General features: G+C 43.1%; 1 protein-coding gene across 1 annotated transcript; it reads left to right on the top strand.

The window, feature by feature from the left end:
* Positions 1–898: 898 nt before the first annotated feature.
* Positions 899–5186, top strand: NXPH3 (neurexophilin 3). Its single transcript, XM_059727047.1, has 2 exons — positions 899–1218; positions 2618–5186. Exons 1-2 carry the CDS (start codon positions 1162–1164, stop codon positions 3344–3346), a joined length of 786 nt encoding a protein of 261 aa, XP_059583030.1. The 5' UTR covers positions 899–1161; the 3' UTR covers positions 3347–5186.
* The last annotated feature ends 13794 nt before the right edge of the window (positions 5187–18980 follow it).

An 18980-nucleotide genomic window follows, 5' to 3' on the forward strand; every position in this document is an offset into this window, starting at 1 on the left:
GAACTCCAGTGGGATTATTGATCTTTGGCATTGTCTTAGGGATGCGGAGCAGTCTCGTGGATAGAGCACTCAGGACATGAGTTCTGCCACTGACCTATACAGGCAAGTTACTTCACTACTCTCTGCTTCTCTATCTGCAAAATGGAAATTATACCAGCCTCTACCATAGTGATCTGAGGTATTCCAACAAATAACAGTCAAGGAACTAGCTTATCTAACTCTCATAATCATCTCTTTGTTGACCAAGAGCAATTAAGGAGATCTGTTTCTTAAAAAAAAAACAAAAACAAAAACATGGATACGCTGTGTACAGTATTAAGTAGCTACTTTTAATTCTGGGTTAATGTAACAACAAAATAAAGCAGGGTCTGGAGAAATGAAATGCTCACTCTGCATAAGTAAAACCCAGGAGGCAAAAGAGCCCAGGAGACAAGTTTCTCAGGCTGGTGCCTTGTAAAGGCTAAATAGGATAGAGGAAAAAAAAAGCCACTACAAAAAATAGGACCGTGCTGGCTGTAGGTCCTGATAAAAATCAGTCAGTTGGGATTTGCCTTCCCCAAATGAGGGTCCTCTCCCCTTGCCACTCCTTCTCCCTTGCCAGGTGGAGGAAGGCAATCTTTTGCTTCTGTGCACTGAGACTTTCCCCGATTCTCCTTCCCGCTGACCCCTACAGTCCTCCAGAAGTGTGAGGCACTGATGAGTCTCTGATCTCCCATCGCATCTGGGAAGCTTTCTCCGCAGACTTCCCGGAGAGCCCAAAGCCGGCGAGGAGCCCTGCTCCCCGGGCCAGGCTGATGGTGGGGAAAGCCCTGCAAGGCAGGAGAGGGTTAAGCCTGGAGGTGCTGCTTAGATCACGGTACCTGCCAGGGGGAGGGAGCTAACGGGGCGAGGGGAAGGGACAGGGGCAGAGAGTTTCCTCGAGTCTCCTCCAAAGGGGAGCGGAGGGAGCGAGCCCGCGGCAGCAGCAGGTGAAAGCCGGAGGAAGGGGCGGGTGCAGCCGGCCAGCCGCACATCTGGATGGGAGTTGCCAGGCGGATCCAGGGATGGGGGGGTCGTAGGAGCCGGGAGCCCAGATTATAAGAGGACCGAGCCCCTTTCCCCAGCCCTCCCTCCCCCCCATTGCAGGCACCGAGGGGGAAGGAAGAGAGGCACCGGCTGAAGATGCAGCTGACTCAGTGCTGCTTCGTCTTCCTCATCCAGGGAAGCATCCATCTGCTGGTGAGTGACCGGCGGGCCCGAGCCAGAGCCAGAGCCCGGGCCCGGCAGGGTGGGGAGGCGAGAGGAGGACGGCTGGTTTAAAGTGCACCGATAATCCCTTAAGAATCGTCCCCCCCCCCCCCCAATAAATAGAAGAGCCGCCCCAAACTTCTGGGATGTTGCAGCTGTGCGGTGGCAGGGAGAGGACTGCCAGGAGGGAGGAGGACACAGCTCCCGCTCAAGTCTTGGGGCTTAGAGGACTCCTCTCCCCCGCTCCGATCGCCCGGCAAATGCCCCCGGGCTCCCTCCAGCTGCAAGCGGCCGCGGGAGGTGGCCCCTGGCCGGAGCAAGCCGAGGAGGGAGGGGATCAGGGAGGGCTGCGGCTGAGCTGACCTTGGCCGGGATCCCCCTGTGCCCAGCGAGCCTTTAAAGCCAAGCAAATGGAGAAGGTCCGAAATCACCACGGAAATACTGCTCCCCCCCACCCCAGGGTGAGGGGACCCGCACCTGCAGTCCTTGCCTCAACCCCCTCCAGCTGTTCTCCGAGCCCACTGTGCCCCCCGTAGCTGCACAGCCCTCGCCCGCCCTTTCACCCCTATGCCACACAGTCCCCAAGGCAGGTGTGAGCTAGTGCCCATGCCCCCAGTGCCAGGGGGCCACAGGGACCCTGTCTCAGAACTGCAGGCAGATCTCGCAGCAGAGGCAGCGGCAAGGGGCACCAGCCCTGGCGGAGGTATGGGTTTCGCTGTGCAAGGGCTGGGCATTTGCTTCTGCCATCACTTGGCACAGCTGTCCCCTCTTCCACCTATCCCTGTGCCCCACCATAGTGGCTCCAGCACAGAAAAGTGAGCAGGTAGGGGCTGGTCAGTGAGTAATGTTAGGTCATCCCTTAGCATGGGGGCAGGTACAGGGGGCAAGGCCCTGAGGCTAGTATTTTATTGCAGCTTATGTTCTGTCATTAGAGATACTTCCAGTTGACCCCTACAATCCCCTTCTTCCTTCTGCTTCCCCACTTCCTTAACCTTTGAATAGAGGTCCCTGCGGTAGGAGTTGCTCTACCCCAAGCAGTTCACCTGACATTTCCAAAAGGTGCAAGGACGGGGCTGCGCTATTAATGAAGGCGTAGGAACTCCCAGTCTCCTCCTAGGGAAAACCAGTAGTTCAGTGCAGAATGAAAGGAGGATGGTAGAGAGGGGAAGGAGCAAGCAAGAGAGAGAATGGGTTTTGTGGAAGGTGATTCCAAGCATGAAGAGAAGATTGAGAGAAAAGAAAGGTGTACAAGTGGAAAGGAAAAGGATGAGAAAGAGGAAAAGATGGGACAAGTGATGACATCTCTAGAGAAGTAGAAAGGCAGTGGAGAGTAAGAATGGGTAGAAGGAGAAGGAATCTACCTCTCATTCTCTCCCATTGTTCTCTTCAGGTGATCTGTGGCCAAGATGATCTAGGGGAGGATTCAGAACAAGGTGAACCTGATGCTCAAGACAGATCCCAAGTGCAGAAGAAAGGACTTCGGCAAGAGCTGCCCCAATTAGCTCAAGCCTTATTTCAGAACTCTACTCTCTTGGAGCTGGTCTCAAGTTCACAGAAATTCTGGGAAATGCTGGACAATGTATCTGAGCTAGACCGGGATCCACATGCTAGAGGACGCAGGGACTCTGTGACAAATACAGGCAAGTTTAAGAAAATTTTTGGCTGGGGTGATTTTTATTCCAATATCAAGACAGTGAAGCTAAACCTCTTGATTACTGGGAAAGTTGTTGATCATGGCAATGGCACAGTCAACGTCTTCTTCCGGCACAACTCCACTGGGCAGGGAAATATCTCCGTCAGCCTTGTCCCTCCAACCAAAGCAGTGGAATTTGACCTTGAGCAGCAGATCTTCATCGAGGCCAAAGAATCCAAGGTCTTCAACTGCCGAGTGGAATATGAAAAAGTGGATCGTGCCAAGAAAACCACACTCTGTACCTATGACCCTTCCAAAACTTGCTACTATGAGCACACCCAGAGTCATGTCTCCTGGGTCTGCTCTAAGCCCTTCAAGGTCATCTGCATCTACATCACCTTTTACAGCATAGACTACAGGCTAGTGCAGAAGGTGTGTCCTGACTATAACTACCATAGTGATGTACCTTATTACCCCTCTGGATGATAAACTTTTTCCATCTCAGGGATGGCCCAGAGACTATTGTACTGTGGGGAATGTTTTGCAAGCAGAATTGGAGTACAGGGTTCTCTAGAAACCAGAGTTCTGATGCAAACAGGAGGAAGAAGAGTACCTATTCTCCCTAAAAGCCTGAGTGATAGGGAAAGGAGTCATAGATTGAGGGTACTGGCATTTCTAAACCTGACCCAGATCCATGGTCTTTAGAGACTAACATATGGGGACAGAGCCCGGATCTAGGCTACAGATAAATAGAACATGGAACACGACTGGGATTCAGGTTTCTCAGTACAAGAATACTTGCCTGGATCTAGGTCATATTGTCATGAAACGGAAGTCTGGATATTGGGTAAAGAGGTCAAGAGAAGTATGTTGACAGACAAGGAAGAGGAAAAAAGAAAACACTGTGGCCCAGATCAAGAGCAAGAGATCTCTATGAAGATAAGGATATTAATGGACAAAAAGTGCAGGGGACTTGTAATAGTTCATTAAAGATGGCTGTAAGACATCATTGGCCAATAATCAATATACTCTACAGAAGTATGAGCTGGAGTTGAGTATGGGGTCTCACATGTCTAATACAGATTTGGGTGCAGGTATGTCCAGAGACTAAGCATTAAGGGCTCAGAAATGCAAACATGTTGGAGGGTCCTCCGATTCAGTGGGCAGCAAAGGGAAAAGGGATATTAGATTATGTTATTGATGTTGTCAAGTCAAGGTGAAATAACAGCTCTTCTCACCACAAGGTTTTCAGGGACTCTCGGCCACTCTGAGCATCTGGAGATTTTGCTGAATCTCAGAACTATGGATTTACAGATAAAGAAACTCTGGTCAAATCTGTCAAATATGTTGACGCAGTATATGATTCATGCCTTCCCTTCATTTCACAACTATACCCCTTATCACTCCTGTTCTCTCCCTCCCATCTGCGTCTTGTACCTTCTGCTCTCTCTGTCATGTCAGTATCCCCCATTCTTCCTGTTCATTCCTCTCTCTCTTTCTCTCTGTAGCTGATCTTTTTCTACTCAGCATTCAGGTCCATTTCTTCTTCTTAGCCCAAAATACTCTGTAGTTTCTGTATTTCTTTGGTGAAAAGGGGGCGTGCGCGTGTATGTGTGTGTATAAAGTAAAGCTCTGACTGTATTATTTAAATTTTACTTAAAAAAAAAAGCTGTCCTTGAAATAGAGAATAAAGTTTCCCCAGTGCTATGAAGGAAAGTCAGGTGGTTGGGTTTTTTTTGGGGTGTTTTTTTTTTTTTTAATTAAAAAAAAACACACCTCATCTCTGCAACGTCTTTTCTCTGGTTAAAGAAAAAAACAACCTTGGTAGATAACAAATAAGGTACAAAATTCATGCCCTCTCAACCCTACAACATGCCTACTCTATTCTATTCAGATTCTTCAGCTACACTCACTCACACTAATATTTAAGCCACAGATCTACTTTTTTATGAAGACTGGGACTTGAACTGCTGAACTTTAAAGCCAGGTGGGTTGCTGTTTCTCTGCAGAGGGGTGCATTTTGAATTACGAATTTAGCATTCCTAACCTCAGATATCTTTCTTTTCATGTATGTTAAAACAGGCTCTTACTTTGTCTGCCCATGCACTCAGTCATTCTTTTAAAGAGGTAAAACTTGTCCTCACCCCCAGAAGCCTACCTTTACTTCTTGAAGATTTAACAGCTGCCCAGCATTGTGTTGGGTTACAAGACTTTATCCCATCCAAGTTCTAAGCAACACTCATATGTAGGTTAGTTATGCATTAAAATTAAATGACACTTAAGGCAGGTTTTGTAATCGGGTACATTGGGGTTTTTGTTTAGACAAGTTCAGTGTTTTGAAAAGATCTCTCAGTTCATGTTGAACAAGGATTATCCCCCACCCCTTGCCCTCACCCCCAAGGTTTCAGCTTCCTTTAAAAAGAAATACGTTAAACACTTTTCTCCCACCACAACCAAACAAAAATAAAAGCAAAACCATAAGAAGTTGTTCATTTGGAGAATTAAATGGCAATTTTAAGAGCCAGATGAACAAACAACTAGGCTATAAAGGAAACAGCATTTAGAAAGTGATATGGCAGGCCAGTGGTTACTAGGAGACCGGCACTGTCCATTATTGTCGATTGGAAGGAGAGGATTCTAACTAGCCAAGCAACATAAGACACTTGGAAGAGAGAATTTCACTAAGCTAAAGGGCAAACAATAGAAAAGATGTAAGCTAAATACAGGTTCCATTATCTACCTGGCTCACCCCGCTTTGTTACAACTAGATCTGTTCATGATCCTTTGTAACAAATTTATTCAACAAAATTTCACCATCTGTTCACCAAAGTTTCTAAGAATAGATTGAGGTTTAATCTGAATTTATTTAGCTCTGTTTTGCAATTATTTACTCTTAGGCTTACGATACAAACTAAGTTATATAAGGGAGATAGAAACAATATCGTGTAGTTACTTCCTGACTAGACGAGTCCAACTCTTGTGATTGGAACGGAAGCAAATTTCAATTATTATTAACAGTGGAAAGCAACGTGAAATGCAGGACATACAGCAAGGGGAATTAAAAAACAAATCATAAGACTATTTACAGGATGTTTTTGTAAGGGACTATCCAATCTCAGTTTATAAAACACAGAATACTACCATCTAGAATAACTCAATTCAGTGCCAGCTGATGTTTATGTCCAAGGAAGAAAACAGCCTTGATTGCAACTGCTAATTGCCACGATGATGAACTGTACCAGTAAGTATCCATGAATTTTCTCCATAGTTCATTAATAAATTTTCTCCCTTCCCCACAAAAAAATTCTAATTTAAATGTAATGATACTCAAAACTCTGCATCGCTAAACCATGCTTTTGCACATTCAGAAACCCAGCCTCTATGAATGTTTTACTGTTAACGTCACTTTTACAGCTGCCCATGCTATGGGGTCTCCAGGGGAAAACAAAACCAGCCAATCTGTGTAACCCAGAACCAGCAAAAAAGAAAGTCAAGAACCCCCCCCAACAAACAAACAAACAAACAAACAAAAAACTACTGGGAAACAAGTCAAATTTAGTTATGGAATTCAAAAGCAACACCTGTCTCCAAGTAAAAGCAATTAGATGGAATCAGAAATTTGAGATGGAGATCATCATCAACATCCAGTCCTCTGGTCTATTCCCCTGTCATTGCTTTCATTCTGTCCAGTTTCAGCTGGCTTTCACAATTCCCCTTGTAAGGCAACAGGTCTTGTAGTCAGGCTATTTTCCCTCTCTTCATAGCCAGTCTAAATGATTATTTGTTAATTTAATCCCTTTTCTCCTAATTATTTCTCAGAGTAACAGCTTAAAAGTAGACCCCAAACTGATCTCCTTCACTGGTTATTCAGATCCTATACCCAAATGATTCTCTCTCCTTTGTTGTTGTCATCTGGTCAAGTGCACTTAGCTTCTTCCTTTTTCTCTCAAGTCAGCTTATTCCACAGATCATATCCAAAAAACAGCAGCAACAGAACACTTGTACCATTAAAAGAATTATTTGTCCCTCTCAACTGATTATACCGGTAGTACTTTACCCCTTTAGCAGTCTAATTGATTTCAGTGGGACTGGTCACAAAGATGCTTCTTAGCATGAGGACGGCAGACTCCAACCCCTAAAGAAGATATAGAATATCTTGAAACCTCAAGTAGAGTATTGCAAGACAGTTTTAGTGAAACCTTTCGTATGATATCAACATTCTCAAAATATTACAGCCAGACATTCAGATTTTGAATGAGATGGAAGTTCATGAATAAACAGCTTTGTTACAAATTAATAAGTAACAAAGTTTATTGCCACAAGCATTACAATTAACATGACAACGTCTTTTTATAACACTAAAGTTAAAAGAGTTGCCAATTTTTAAGATATTTATCAGAAGTTTTACAATATCTTCTCTCTCAGCCCTGGCTGCTGCAGTAATTTGATTTTATGAGAATCTTAGCTTTCAGTTAAAAAAGGAAAAAGATAACAGTACCCTCATGGTTGCAAAGAACAGTTTGAACACATGCCCTGAAAAGACTCTGACACCAACATTCAAAGGAGCTGCCCAAATTTATGTTTAAAAGTCTAATGATTTTTAAACTAATCTGACTTTTTGTAGAGGGGGTACAATTCATGACTTCTAAGCATTTGCAACACTTCATTTGGGTATTTCTGGTGGGGAAAATGACAGAGTGTAAAGTTCCCATAGACTGTCAGCATAAGGTAGGATTTTTTGGTTTAAGTGTGAGGACAGTTTGGTAGAAACTCAAAGCAGCTTAAGGACAGAAGCACTTTTTCCACTCCAGAAAATAAGGTTTTTCCATGCACTGAAATTCAAAATTTGTGCAGCTGAACTACACCAATTGCTAGACCTAAAGAAGGGGCTATGCTTGTGTAACATTAAACTTTTTAAAGTCCTAAGTAGCTAAAGGGTTTTGCTAATTATTATTCATATTTATTTGAGAAAATCTAATACGGCCCCTGTAATGACTGCCCATTGTAAGTTAGAGGGAGACACTGTCCTTTTAGTATGTATTGGCACAGTTCATTGGAGGTGGGGATCCTCCAAGTTGGTTCCTTAGTAGTACTCTATAAAAATAATAGAAGGACAATTTTGTAGTCAACCACATGGCTAAAAGATTCAGCAGTCCTTTAGTTCACAAGGACTAAGGCCATATAGAGGCCATGAGGGGGAGAAGGAGCACTTGGCACCCCACTCTGATTCCTGGTCCATCCAAAGTTTAAAACGAACTCCCTGGCAGTGGTAGCAGTATTTCTAGTAAGGTAGTGCTGAGGGAGTCAGTTGATTTCATGGCTCATTGTAATCTGCTTGATCCCTTCTGAACTCTGCATTCCACAGGTGTTAATGACCCTCCCTTTTTAACGGTCTTGATGTTTCACTAATCAAGCTAACCTTTCTTCTGCAATGTTAGCTGCTCCTGGTAATGATGTTCCCACTTCACAGCCTTGCAGATTGTTTTTAATTCATTCCAAAAAAGTTATATTTGTTGTTGCTTCAATCTTCAATTGAACAACATAGCCCTACGTCCCTACCATATAGTAAAGCTTCTAGTTTCTCTTTAACTAGAGAAAAATGTATCATTTTATATGCAATGATGCAACTCACCATCTGCACCCCCTTCTTCAGAATTCTAGATCTACCCATGGCTGTACATGTACATTCTCTATGGTCACTGACAAACATTTAATTAAAGGCACAATGAGATCTGATCCCGATTCCAATAATTGTGCCTCCTGCCAAGCCACATGTGCATGGTAGGAGGCACAATTATGAGTTCAGGAGTCAGATCCCAACGATGCCCTATTGACAGAGCAGGGGGAGACTGGGATCATTGACAGGGCAGGGGGGAGACTGGGCTCTGCCTACACTGGCAAGTTCTAATTCAGGTTCCCCATACACCCATGGCTGCAAGTGCCAGCCAGCAGATCACTGTCCCTGCCTTGGGAGCACACCAGAACCTTTCAAGGCTCGATTGTCCTCTTGAGGCTGGCAGCACGGATGAGGTGATAGGCACTCCTAGGTGCAGGAGCACACTGGGCACAGGTTCAATTTAAGGTGTGATGGGAACCAGCCACAAAATTATTATACATTTTGTATAATAATTGTGTAGCTTATTCTCTGCTTTATCACATCCTTAATTGCATGAATGTGTGACCAGGTTACTATTAAAGACATGATTAACTGGTTAATTATGTCTTAAGCATAACATCTGCCAGAGGACTTCACTGAGGCGATTAAATTGTATGATTAAGTCCATTAAGTTAACTGTGCACTTACAAAACGTCCTTCCTTTTATTTTAAAAGGTGTAGATATCTCTGAATGCATTTATATAACTTGTTCTTCTGGTAAAATGAGTCTACATATCTTTTTTAAGTGTATTTATTAACAAATCCAATGTATGAAGTAACAAATGTAATATTTAAATAGAAGTTCAATCCCCTTATAAAGACAGGCATTTATCTTCCAATACCGTGGCTTCCTTCACCCAAGTCAATGTCCATGGAGGAGTCTTGTGTTCTTTTCTTCTCTTCCTTTAAGTCTCTGACAGTTTCTAGTCTACATGTTTATTAGTCTGGACATAAATTATCCCTGATCAAGTTTCCTGCATGTAGTTACTACAGTAGTGCCCAACAACCCCAGCAAAAATCAAGGCTTCATTGTGTTGACCTCCTCCCCCACACACAAGAACCACTGCCATAAACTGCTTGCAGTGTAAATAGGCAACGGTTAGGATGGGAGAAGTAGTAGCGCATTGCCCAGGGTCACACAGCAGATTAGCGGCAAGATTGAAAAAAGAACCGCAGTATCTTGATACCCAGCCAGCATGCTACCCACACAACCACACTTGGTTTTGAAGTGCCCCTCAAAAAAGTGTTAACTCTTCACTTACGCTCATTTTTTGACTACAGAAAATTTAAACTAATGGTGGAATTCTACTGTTGCAAAGAACTCAGAAAAGCCACAACTGATTCCAGAATTAGCATTATGGATTCCTATTTGAAATCTGGGTTCATCTTGTGAATCATGTGTAGGTGTCATGTGCTTGCACATCTAACAGTGCTAATATTGAGCCGTACCCCACATGCCCCCTAATAGGGTCTCATGACACCTTGGTTCAGGATCACTGCTTTAGCAAAATTATTTTCTTCTGCATCAACTTGGGAGTCTTTTTCCTGCTCTCAATAGCAGTTTTCCACTCATCTGCACCAACTTTAGCAGAGCAACAGCCTTCCTTTTCACAGACTGCACACAATGCACTATCAAGGCAAAACAAGGTCTTTTAAGGTAAAAGTTTTGTTCTTAAAGACAGTGCCCACTGAGTTGTTCAAAAATCAAAATTCTTCGCCTTTCTTCCCAATTGTACTACAGGCTTCCCAAGTGATCCTGACCAAGTTGTACTGTTACTTTGCCTTTGGGTTTACCTCCATCTATTTAAATGGGTGTAAATGCAGGTGTACTAGGGCTGTAGTATAACTCAGTGTTTGCAAGGCACTTGAAGACCCTCATATGGGAAGGAGATGTGAGGGAAAATTATATAATGAGATTCCAAATATTGTAGCTTATTTTTTACACGCAGCAGACCCAAAATGTGTTGCATGTTGAATGTAGAGTGTGTTTGATTTAAACACAACTGCGTTTGTTCACCAATTATGCCAAATTCTGCACCCCAACTATGACTGCTTCCCCCACAGAGCACAGCAGCAGCTGCTTTCTTGCAAGCACCAGTGCTTCACTGTCTTTCCCTGCTTTAAACGCACTCCAACAGCAGCAGGTCTCAGACTGTTCTCTTTACAATTAATGGCTAAGTGCACTATTTACTAAGAAAGAAGATGTAACATGTAATGCCACTTTATGAAAATAATCGTTCCATCTCTGGGATTTCCTTATGTGCAAAGGGCATTCGGGCTGGGCAGAATAAGGAGGGAAGGAACAACCTCTACCACTGCTTCACAAAAAACCCCCACATGTGCACTTACCTGAAAGATGGGACATTGCAGAAACAAAGCAGATTTCTTCAATAGCAGGGATGAGAGTTGAGGGTTAAGGAAACACAGTGTTTGCTGTTTCATGGTGGCATGATGGCATCTAGCCAAGTGCCAGAGGGACTGGGCATTCTATTCCCATCAGGGATCTCAGCTTGTACATGCTGTTCTGTGAAACGAAGCTTAGAACTTCCTGATGAGAAGGAAGGATTTACTTTTTGCACGATGGATTCCCAGACCACACAGCACCCATCTGGTAACCAAGTCTTTGTTTCCTGGCTACTCCTCCCCAAAGACATCAGGGGAGGAGATGCTCAGAAGCATGTCCCAGGGTTCTTCTTTTGGTCACCATTTGCACTGGCTTAAACAGTACTAAAATATTGGGAGTGCTCTTTTATTAATAATTACAGTTGTTACTAGTAGAATTGCAGCATGGTTTCCCCTTGCTTTCTTACAAGAACATTATAAATGCATGCGGTAAAACTGACGGAGTGGGATGGAGAGTAGGGCTGTACGAAACAGCACCGTTACATTTCGACTTGCGTTTCAACATTTTGACGGAACAGCGTTTCGTTTCCAAATGCGTTTCGATTTGAAACTGCTGTTCTGTTTCATTTAAAGTTTCACTGTTTCAATGCTATCTTGATGTTTTGCCCATAGGCTATAATGGGAAGCTCGAAGCAGCCTATAACTTTGTCATTTCCTTGCCTGATTTGGATGAATCTTGCAGGAATGGTAGCCCCTTCCGAGGGCATGAAGCCTGCCAAGTTTCAAGAAGATAGGTGCAGGGGTTTCAGGGAAACTGGACCTCAAAATCTTGAAAGCAAAAAACTCATGTCATGTGTATGTGTAAAGCCACAGTGGGGTCAAAACTGCAGGGATGGTAGCCCCTGCTGAGGCCACGAAGCCTGCCAGCTTTCAAGGAGACAGGTGCGGGGCTTCTGGGGCCCTGCACCTCTAGCTGCTGACAGGCAAAACTCGTGACATGGGTGCTTGTCAGACTGTGTCTGTCTTGGGGCACAGGGTGGTGCAAGCCTGCTAGGCCCTGCTGTGGCCATGAAGCCTGCCAGCTGTCAAGGAGTTAGGTGCAGGGGGAGCCTGGGTTCTGGGGCCCTGCACCTCTAGCTGCTGATGGGCAAAACTCATGACATGGGTGGGTGACACTGTGTGTTAAGGTGCACCCTCACTAAACTGACACCAAGGCAGAAAGCAGGGCAGTTCAAACAATGCTGCCTTTTATGCAGCTTTTCCACCCCTCCCCCAGAGCACTGGTATTGGAAGGGACCTCAGCAAAGGATGAGACTCACTGGCCAGCTACACAGTCAATAATGAGAGCAGTCCTTCCCCCCTCTTCTCCTTACTTTAGTTTCTGTTTCCCTGCTGGCAAGCCCAGCTTGAGCTTCGAAACTCGAAACGTTTCAACTTGCTTCGTTTTGTTTCGAGGCTGTTTCAAAGCTCTCTGTTTCATTTTGATTTTGCTGTTTCGAGCACAAAATGAGTCGAAACAATGTCAAAACAAAACTGCCAGCGAAATTTTGCACAGCTCTACTGGAGAGTAACTTCTCATATTATTTTCCCATTTAAGTACTGTTGCTGGAAGCAAATTCAGAAGACAGCAGCCAACCTGATGCATGCTTTTTCTAACAAGGCTGCAAGTAAATTTTGTGACATATGTGGGCTGGACAGATCAAAGAAAAAAGAAAGACACACACACACACACACACACACACCAACAACAACGCCAAGGATTAGGTTTTAACAATTGGAAATGAGATTTATCCAGAGGATCTTCAAAGCTCCAAAACGATCCAGAATGAGTCTCTACTGGTTTGACTGGCATCCAGATTAGTCAGCTCTTAGGTCTCTTCTCTGCATTACATTGCAAAAAGGGGTAGTTAGGTAGCATTGGAGTGATGTTGTAGCTATGCTGGTCCAGGAAATGTGAAAGAGGCAAGGATTTTTGTGGGTAAATTATTTATTGGACCTGTTGGTTGGTCCAATAAAAGACAGTCACCCACAAATTTCTTGCCTCTCTAACAGAGATAAAATATTCTTTGGCTTTGTGTGCCAGTTGCTGCTTCAATCATGTTACTTGTTCAAACACAACTGAGTGCTGGTGGGTGAGTGTCAGGCTTGGAGGGGGCGGGGGGGGGGGGGGAGAGGAAAAAAAAAGGGTTTCTGCAAGCCACCTCACCTTTGGAAGTGCCTCCCTCCTTCATATATACGAATGTCCTCTTTTTTTTAAACTCTCCTTTAACAAAACAAAACATAACAAAGCAAACATAAAAAATCAACCAGTTCTCCTGCCAAACCTTTCATCAAGTCTCACTAGAAAATGTGCTCTGTTTCCAGTTGAACTAGCATCTAGAGTACAGGACTGCATTTGAACTGCACTGTCTGTATCTGAATTAAATTGTAAAGCCCCCGGGACAAGGACCACATAGTCTTATATGTTTGTACAGAGTGTCAAGCATGCTGTCAGGGCTCAACAGATCGTTACAACAGCTTCAGAAAGAGATGCGTCAGCAGGTGAAACATCAGAAGCAAATAGAGAAGGTGAGTCTATAAGAAAAAATACTAAGAAAGGAGAATTGAAAAGAAAAGGCTGTCAGAGGAGTCAAGACAAGGGCAGGAATGGAAAACTTGTCCAACTCTTTCAAATCCCTATGGGCACTAACTTCTCTGCAGAGGATTCCAAACCTGAACCGTTTCATACTGCACACCTGCTTGCACTAAAAAAATATGCTAAATAATTCAGTTCTACTTGTATATGCTCTTGAGCAGGAGAATTCCTTCAGCTCCTGAAGCATATGAACATTTGTGCAGTAGTTTGGTGGGAGACTGGAAAATGACTACAGTCTTTCACCAGGGTGGGAGATGGAAAGTCAATGCATCTTGTCAAAAAAAAGTGATCTATGACAGCAGATTGGTTTGTTGTCACTGTAGTTTTCTGCCAAGCTAGAAGTCCATGTCAGCATGGCGGCTACAACACGCAGGGAATAGAGATGTACCACATACAGGATAAAGGCAAATAGGGAAGGGAGGACTAGTGTGTTTTCCACCTGCCAAGTTTTTCTGATCTATGGCAGATGTCTCTTTGCTTTCAACTGCATCAAAAAGTGGCCTCTTTTATCTATCCTTCTCATTGGGAAATATTCCCATAAGGAAAAAATTCTCTCTCTGTCTACTAAAAACACCTCATCTTCAAGGGCATATGCATGCTCCCTTATGACCCTGTTCCAGCCAAATGATTCTTTGGCTGTTTTGACCCTGTGCCAATCACTTTTGAAAGAGAAAAATCCTCTGTGGATTCCCCCCCCCATTCCTTTTTCTGAAGGCCAGCAGAAGTCCATGGGCTATTCTTAAAGGGCACGGACACATGTGAATTTGGCGCCACTTCAGAAGGGGAACATTTCAGAAGGGCAGCAATTGTTTGATTCCAATTGTTATGCCTGGATAAACTGGGAAGGATACAAATGTAGCAAAACCGTTCCAATTTTACATTGGATGAAGCAGTGTTAAAGTTGGAGCAGTTTTGCTATATTTGTGTCATTCCCAGCCTGTCCACATGTAACAATTAGAATACAGCAGCTGCTGCCTTCTTGAAACCACTCCAAATGTACATGTGTCCATTCCCAAATGAAATTTGCTCTTATTGGAGAGCTATCTACTGATTCAATGGTGCCAAGGGGCCACAGGTTACTCCTATTCCAGTTTATATAGTACTTCCTTCATCAAGGCTGATTCATCTCCAAACAGAAAACACTGATCAATATTCTTCCTCTACACAAAGGGAAATAAAACTGGAGGTCAGAGGGAAAAAGCACTATAGCCTTAGAGCGCTGAAAAATTTCACAGGGTTTTTACACAGTGCAACATATACTTGGCCACTAAGTTTTAATTATAACGTCACTTAAGCTATAAAACAGCCCATGGACTACACTTCAGCCAGCAGCAATCTCTTATTGGATACATCTTCCTATACATATGGCCTTTCATCCTAAATATAACAGACCAAACCTCTGTACAAAGAACACACATTTAAAGTATAAATTTTCATGTACCACTAAATGCAGCAGTGTCTGAAATCCAACAAAGTGCCAGTATGAATAAGCTACATAAATATCACAATATATTTTTAGGATCAATAAATGAAGATTATTGCATCCATCCAAAACTGTAGAAAGAATTAGAGGGGTAATTATATTTGGCTAATATTGGAATTTAATCAGGACAAGGTTAACACACTACATCCCTCTGGAAGCGTTTTATTCCAATACCATGATGATGAGCCTGGTATAAAAATCTAGATACGAAATCTTTAGCACCAGACTGTCAAGTTTTATGTCTCCCCCAAAGGACAGCATAACGTGTCAGGAACGGGCAGAGGCACAGCTAGCTATTTTAGTGCCCTGGGCAGAACTGGAGGTGAGGTTGGGGGGAAAGCAGTCTTACCAGATATGGCACTGTCTCACCATGCTCTGGCCAGTCCTGCTGCAATCACTGTGACATGGACTCAGGCCATTGCGGCTTTGGGACCATCTCCCTGCATGCCAGCTATAGCAGCCCTTACAGCACAAGCTCTCTAGGGGCTGCCGTTCTGGAACCTCATCTAAATTGGTTGCTTTGGCTGGGGCATTGCTTGCCATGCCCTAGTTATGTTATTGGGAAAAGGCTTCTCAATAGATTCCTTTTAGAGGTATGGGACTAATAGCTAAAAGCAGGAGTACAAGCAGCATCAAATAAAACAGCCCAGGGTATTAATCTAAGGGTTTGCTAGTGTTCTTAGCTTTCCGCTAAAGGAAAGCTTGAAAATGTGGGGAGGGGAGAACGAGTGGCTAATTTTCTCTACTTAAATCTCTGACACCATCCTACCATGACAATGGGCTCATGTTGAGATCACCACTGATGTCTTAGAAGTTAACTTGAGGTACAATCTGTGCTAGCTTCCTTTAAAGCCACCTACCAGTGAGCACCTATCAAAAACTTGCATTCAACTGCAATAAAGGCCAATTTGCAGGACCAAAACAGGTTTAAACTAGTCTGCCATTTGTTACCATTCTGTAAGTAAGTATTGCTTACCTTGCAGATTCTTTGTTCTATCTCCATAGTCCACAGGTGCTCTGGCAGTCTCTCCATGGAGAGAGACTATTTGCTTATACCTTTGGTAGCCAGCCTTCTGCTTCCAGCCTTCATTACAGCAAACATGATATCTTAATTAAGGGACTTGCTGGCTTGCTGAACTCAGACAGATGGGATCTTAATTTAATTAGTATACTTTAATTACCTATTATAATAGGATTTTAAAAACACAGGACATGAGTGGAGGGTTTTTTAAACAGCTATCAATGATATCACACCCTTGTCAATAATAAGCAATCAAATGTTGTACTATGGCTTCTTTCTACCACTCATATTTTTCCTCTAAAAATAACTAAACTTTGTGTACAGATGGTTCTGTACATTTTCCTGATCACCCCTTATATACCAAGAATGATTGGGAACAAACTCAGGGCCTAAGGTTGGCCGTCTGAGCTAGCCAACTCAGCAAAGGACTTTTAAGTAAGCATACTCCCATTCTAATCCTAGCTCTACTGGTACTGCAAGTTCAAGCAAGCAATTTCTAGCTCACCTTCCCCATTCTTTTTTTGTCTTTAAAAAAAATTAAAAAATGATAGCTTGCTTTCCAGACATTGGGAAGACTAATGCTTCTAAAGGGCTTTGAAGATGAAACACCCATATAATATTCATAAGCATTAGGATAGGATGAAAGTACCATCATGAGAAACGTTTTACCTTGCATGCAGGGCTGACCCAAGGTCACATGTGTTAAACTCATGTCTAGTAAGCATCACAACAGGGGTTTTCACACCTCTAGAGAAAAAGCTGCTCACTTGAAACCATGCAGTCTTACTCTGTGGTAATTGTAAGGTACTTACCCTCCCAGGAAAGTGGGAAAAAGCTATCCTTCAGCAAGTTTCACTGAAGACTAAGCTACCTCACAATTATTACTGGGTGAAAGAGAGCACATGGGCCATTACTGTGGAGTAGGCCACAGTCTGTTAAGTTTACACCTTAGCTAATCTTGCATTAACACACTTGGGCACCTATGCTTCACAAATCATTTCAGAGAAACTTCTGAGCACCCAACAGATGGCAACCACTTTTGATTGCCACTGAAAAACTGAAACAGAACTTCCAGTTTAAATAGAATGATTACTGAGTACTGGTATTACACTCAATAAAATACTATCGATTCCCTACGCTATTCTGCTTCTTCCAATCACTGTCTAATCTAGCATCAACATCCTTTCTTCCCCCTCCAATTTTAAAACTCAAACTTTTTATGTACATGCTAGAGGTTTAAGTATTAAGTATCCTGTAACACCAACATCCTAAAAATACTCAGTTGTTAATATATGGGAAATTTTGCTTAGAGAAAACTTGGGAGGAATGATCTTGTCTGGATGATAATAGCAGGGTTTTATATAGGACAATATCATTTTCTTTTCTGGGAAATGACAACCATTGGGACAAACCTGTCCTGGCTTACAACAGCTTCCAACCTCAAACAGCACCTCTCCAGCAAGAGACTACCTAACTCATATTCTCACCAAAGCACCAGACCCTGTCCCAGACTCAAGTGCCAGCTGTGTCCCCTCATCAGTGGGAACATCATCAATGCACAAAATAACATGGATTATAACATCCACGGTTCATTCACATGCTTCTCTACCAACATCGTATACGTTATCACCTACTCAAAATGCCCCTCTGCTGTCTACATTGGACAGATGTGGATCTCTAACATGAAAGAATGAACACTGATCTGACATTCATTCCAGAAAGATGCACATGCATGTAGCAGAATGCTTTAACTTCCCTGTACATTCCATCACTGACCTCAGAGTAGCAATTCTCAGACAACAGAACTTTAAAAAGCAATGTGAATGGGAAGCTGCAGAACAGGAAATGATCCAAAGGCTGGAGTATGTTAAGTATGGTATAAAACAAGATTACAGATTCTTATCCCATTACCTGGATTGGCTTTTATTACCCCCATGTCTCCCAATGGGTTAACTGCTTTGTTTTCCTCTCTCCTACTCAACTTGCCTCTCCCTGAAGTGCCCCTTCCTGGCCCTTAGTATTCCAATCACTGCTTTCCATTTAGAAGTTCTGCTTCCTGCAGTCCCTTCATAGCATCTGAAGAAGTAAGCTGCTGCTTAAGAAAGCTTATGCATCTCTGCTTTAGTTTACAAGGTACAAATAGACCCTGCCTTCTGGCTGATCTCAGGTTAACATGGCTTTCTTAAGCATAATGAACATTGTTGGGCAGTGCTATGCCAAGTAGAAGTTGTTGAGCCCAACGTTAGAGGAAAAAAGATAGCAAAAAGGCAAGCCTAAACAGCTACAGATTTTACTAAACAGTACAGTTTCATTTCCCAGGCACTGCCCCTATCAACTCCTGCTATGCTGACGCTCTAGAATCTCTCATTCTGCATAATCAGAACTGCCATTCTAGCGTTAATGAAGAGCACTGCTGGCTCGCAGGTCTTGGGTAAGTGGCATTTATTATACAGAATTAGTTTTGAAGAACCATGCTATCACTAGTCATATAACATTAAAAGAAATGTCATGCCAATATAATAAAAGATGCCACTTACCTTGTGTCCTGTAGGCTAGCTCTATGCCATAGCAGCAACAGCAATATTTATGATCTCAGAGAATGATGTATTTTAGGGAGCTACAGCAGCCCTGGAGCTGAAGGGAACTATTTCTGGGGTGCTGAAATGAAGGGAGAAGTTATTTAGAAATTTACTGCATGTTAAATGCCCCTTTTTTCCTTGCCATTTGAGGCTTCAGCACCTAGAAATAAATTTAGCTCATTAAAGAAAATTCTGCAGTTCAGCTTTGTTTACAGTCCACAGATAAGAGACTGCTTCTGCCTAATTCAGATTTTACCATCTGCCATATCATATTGGAGATCAGATGTGCGAGGTGGGGTTTTGGTTTTTTTAAAAAAAATCAGTAGGATCTGGCTTAGGTAATGTCACCACATTGAGCAGTATTAGAAATAGGGAGAAGCCATTGAGAAAAAACAGCATTACA

The sequence above is a fragment of the Alligator mississippiensis genome, chromosome 4 (genome assembly GCF_030867095.1).
Source record: "Alligator mississippiensis isolate rAllMis1 chromosome 4, rAllMis1, whole genome shotgun sequence".
Classification (NCBI taxonomy): domain Eukaryota; kingdom Metazoa; phylum Chordata; order Crocodylia; family Alligatoridae; genus Alligator; species Alligator mississippiensis.

Coding starts and splice junctions, on each gene's coding strand:
- NXPH3 (XM_059727047.1), top strand. CDS start 1,162: ATGCAGCTGACTCAGTGCTGCTTCGTCTTCCTCATCCAGGGAAGCATC. Junction 1,219..2,617: donor AGGGAAGCATCCATCTGCTG/GTGAGTGACCGG, acceptor TGTTCTCTTCAG/GTGATCTGTGGCCAAGATGA.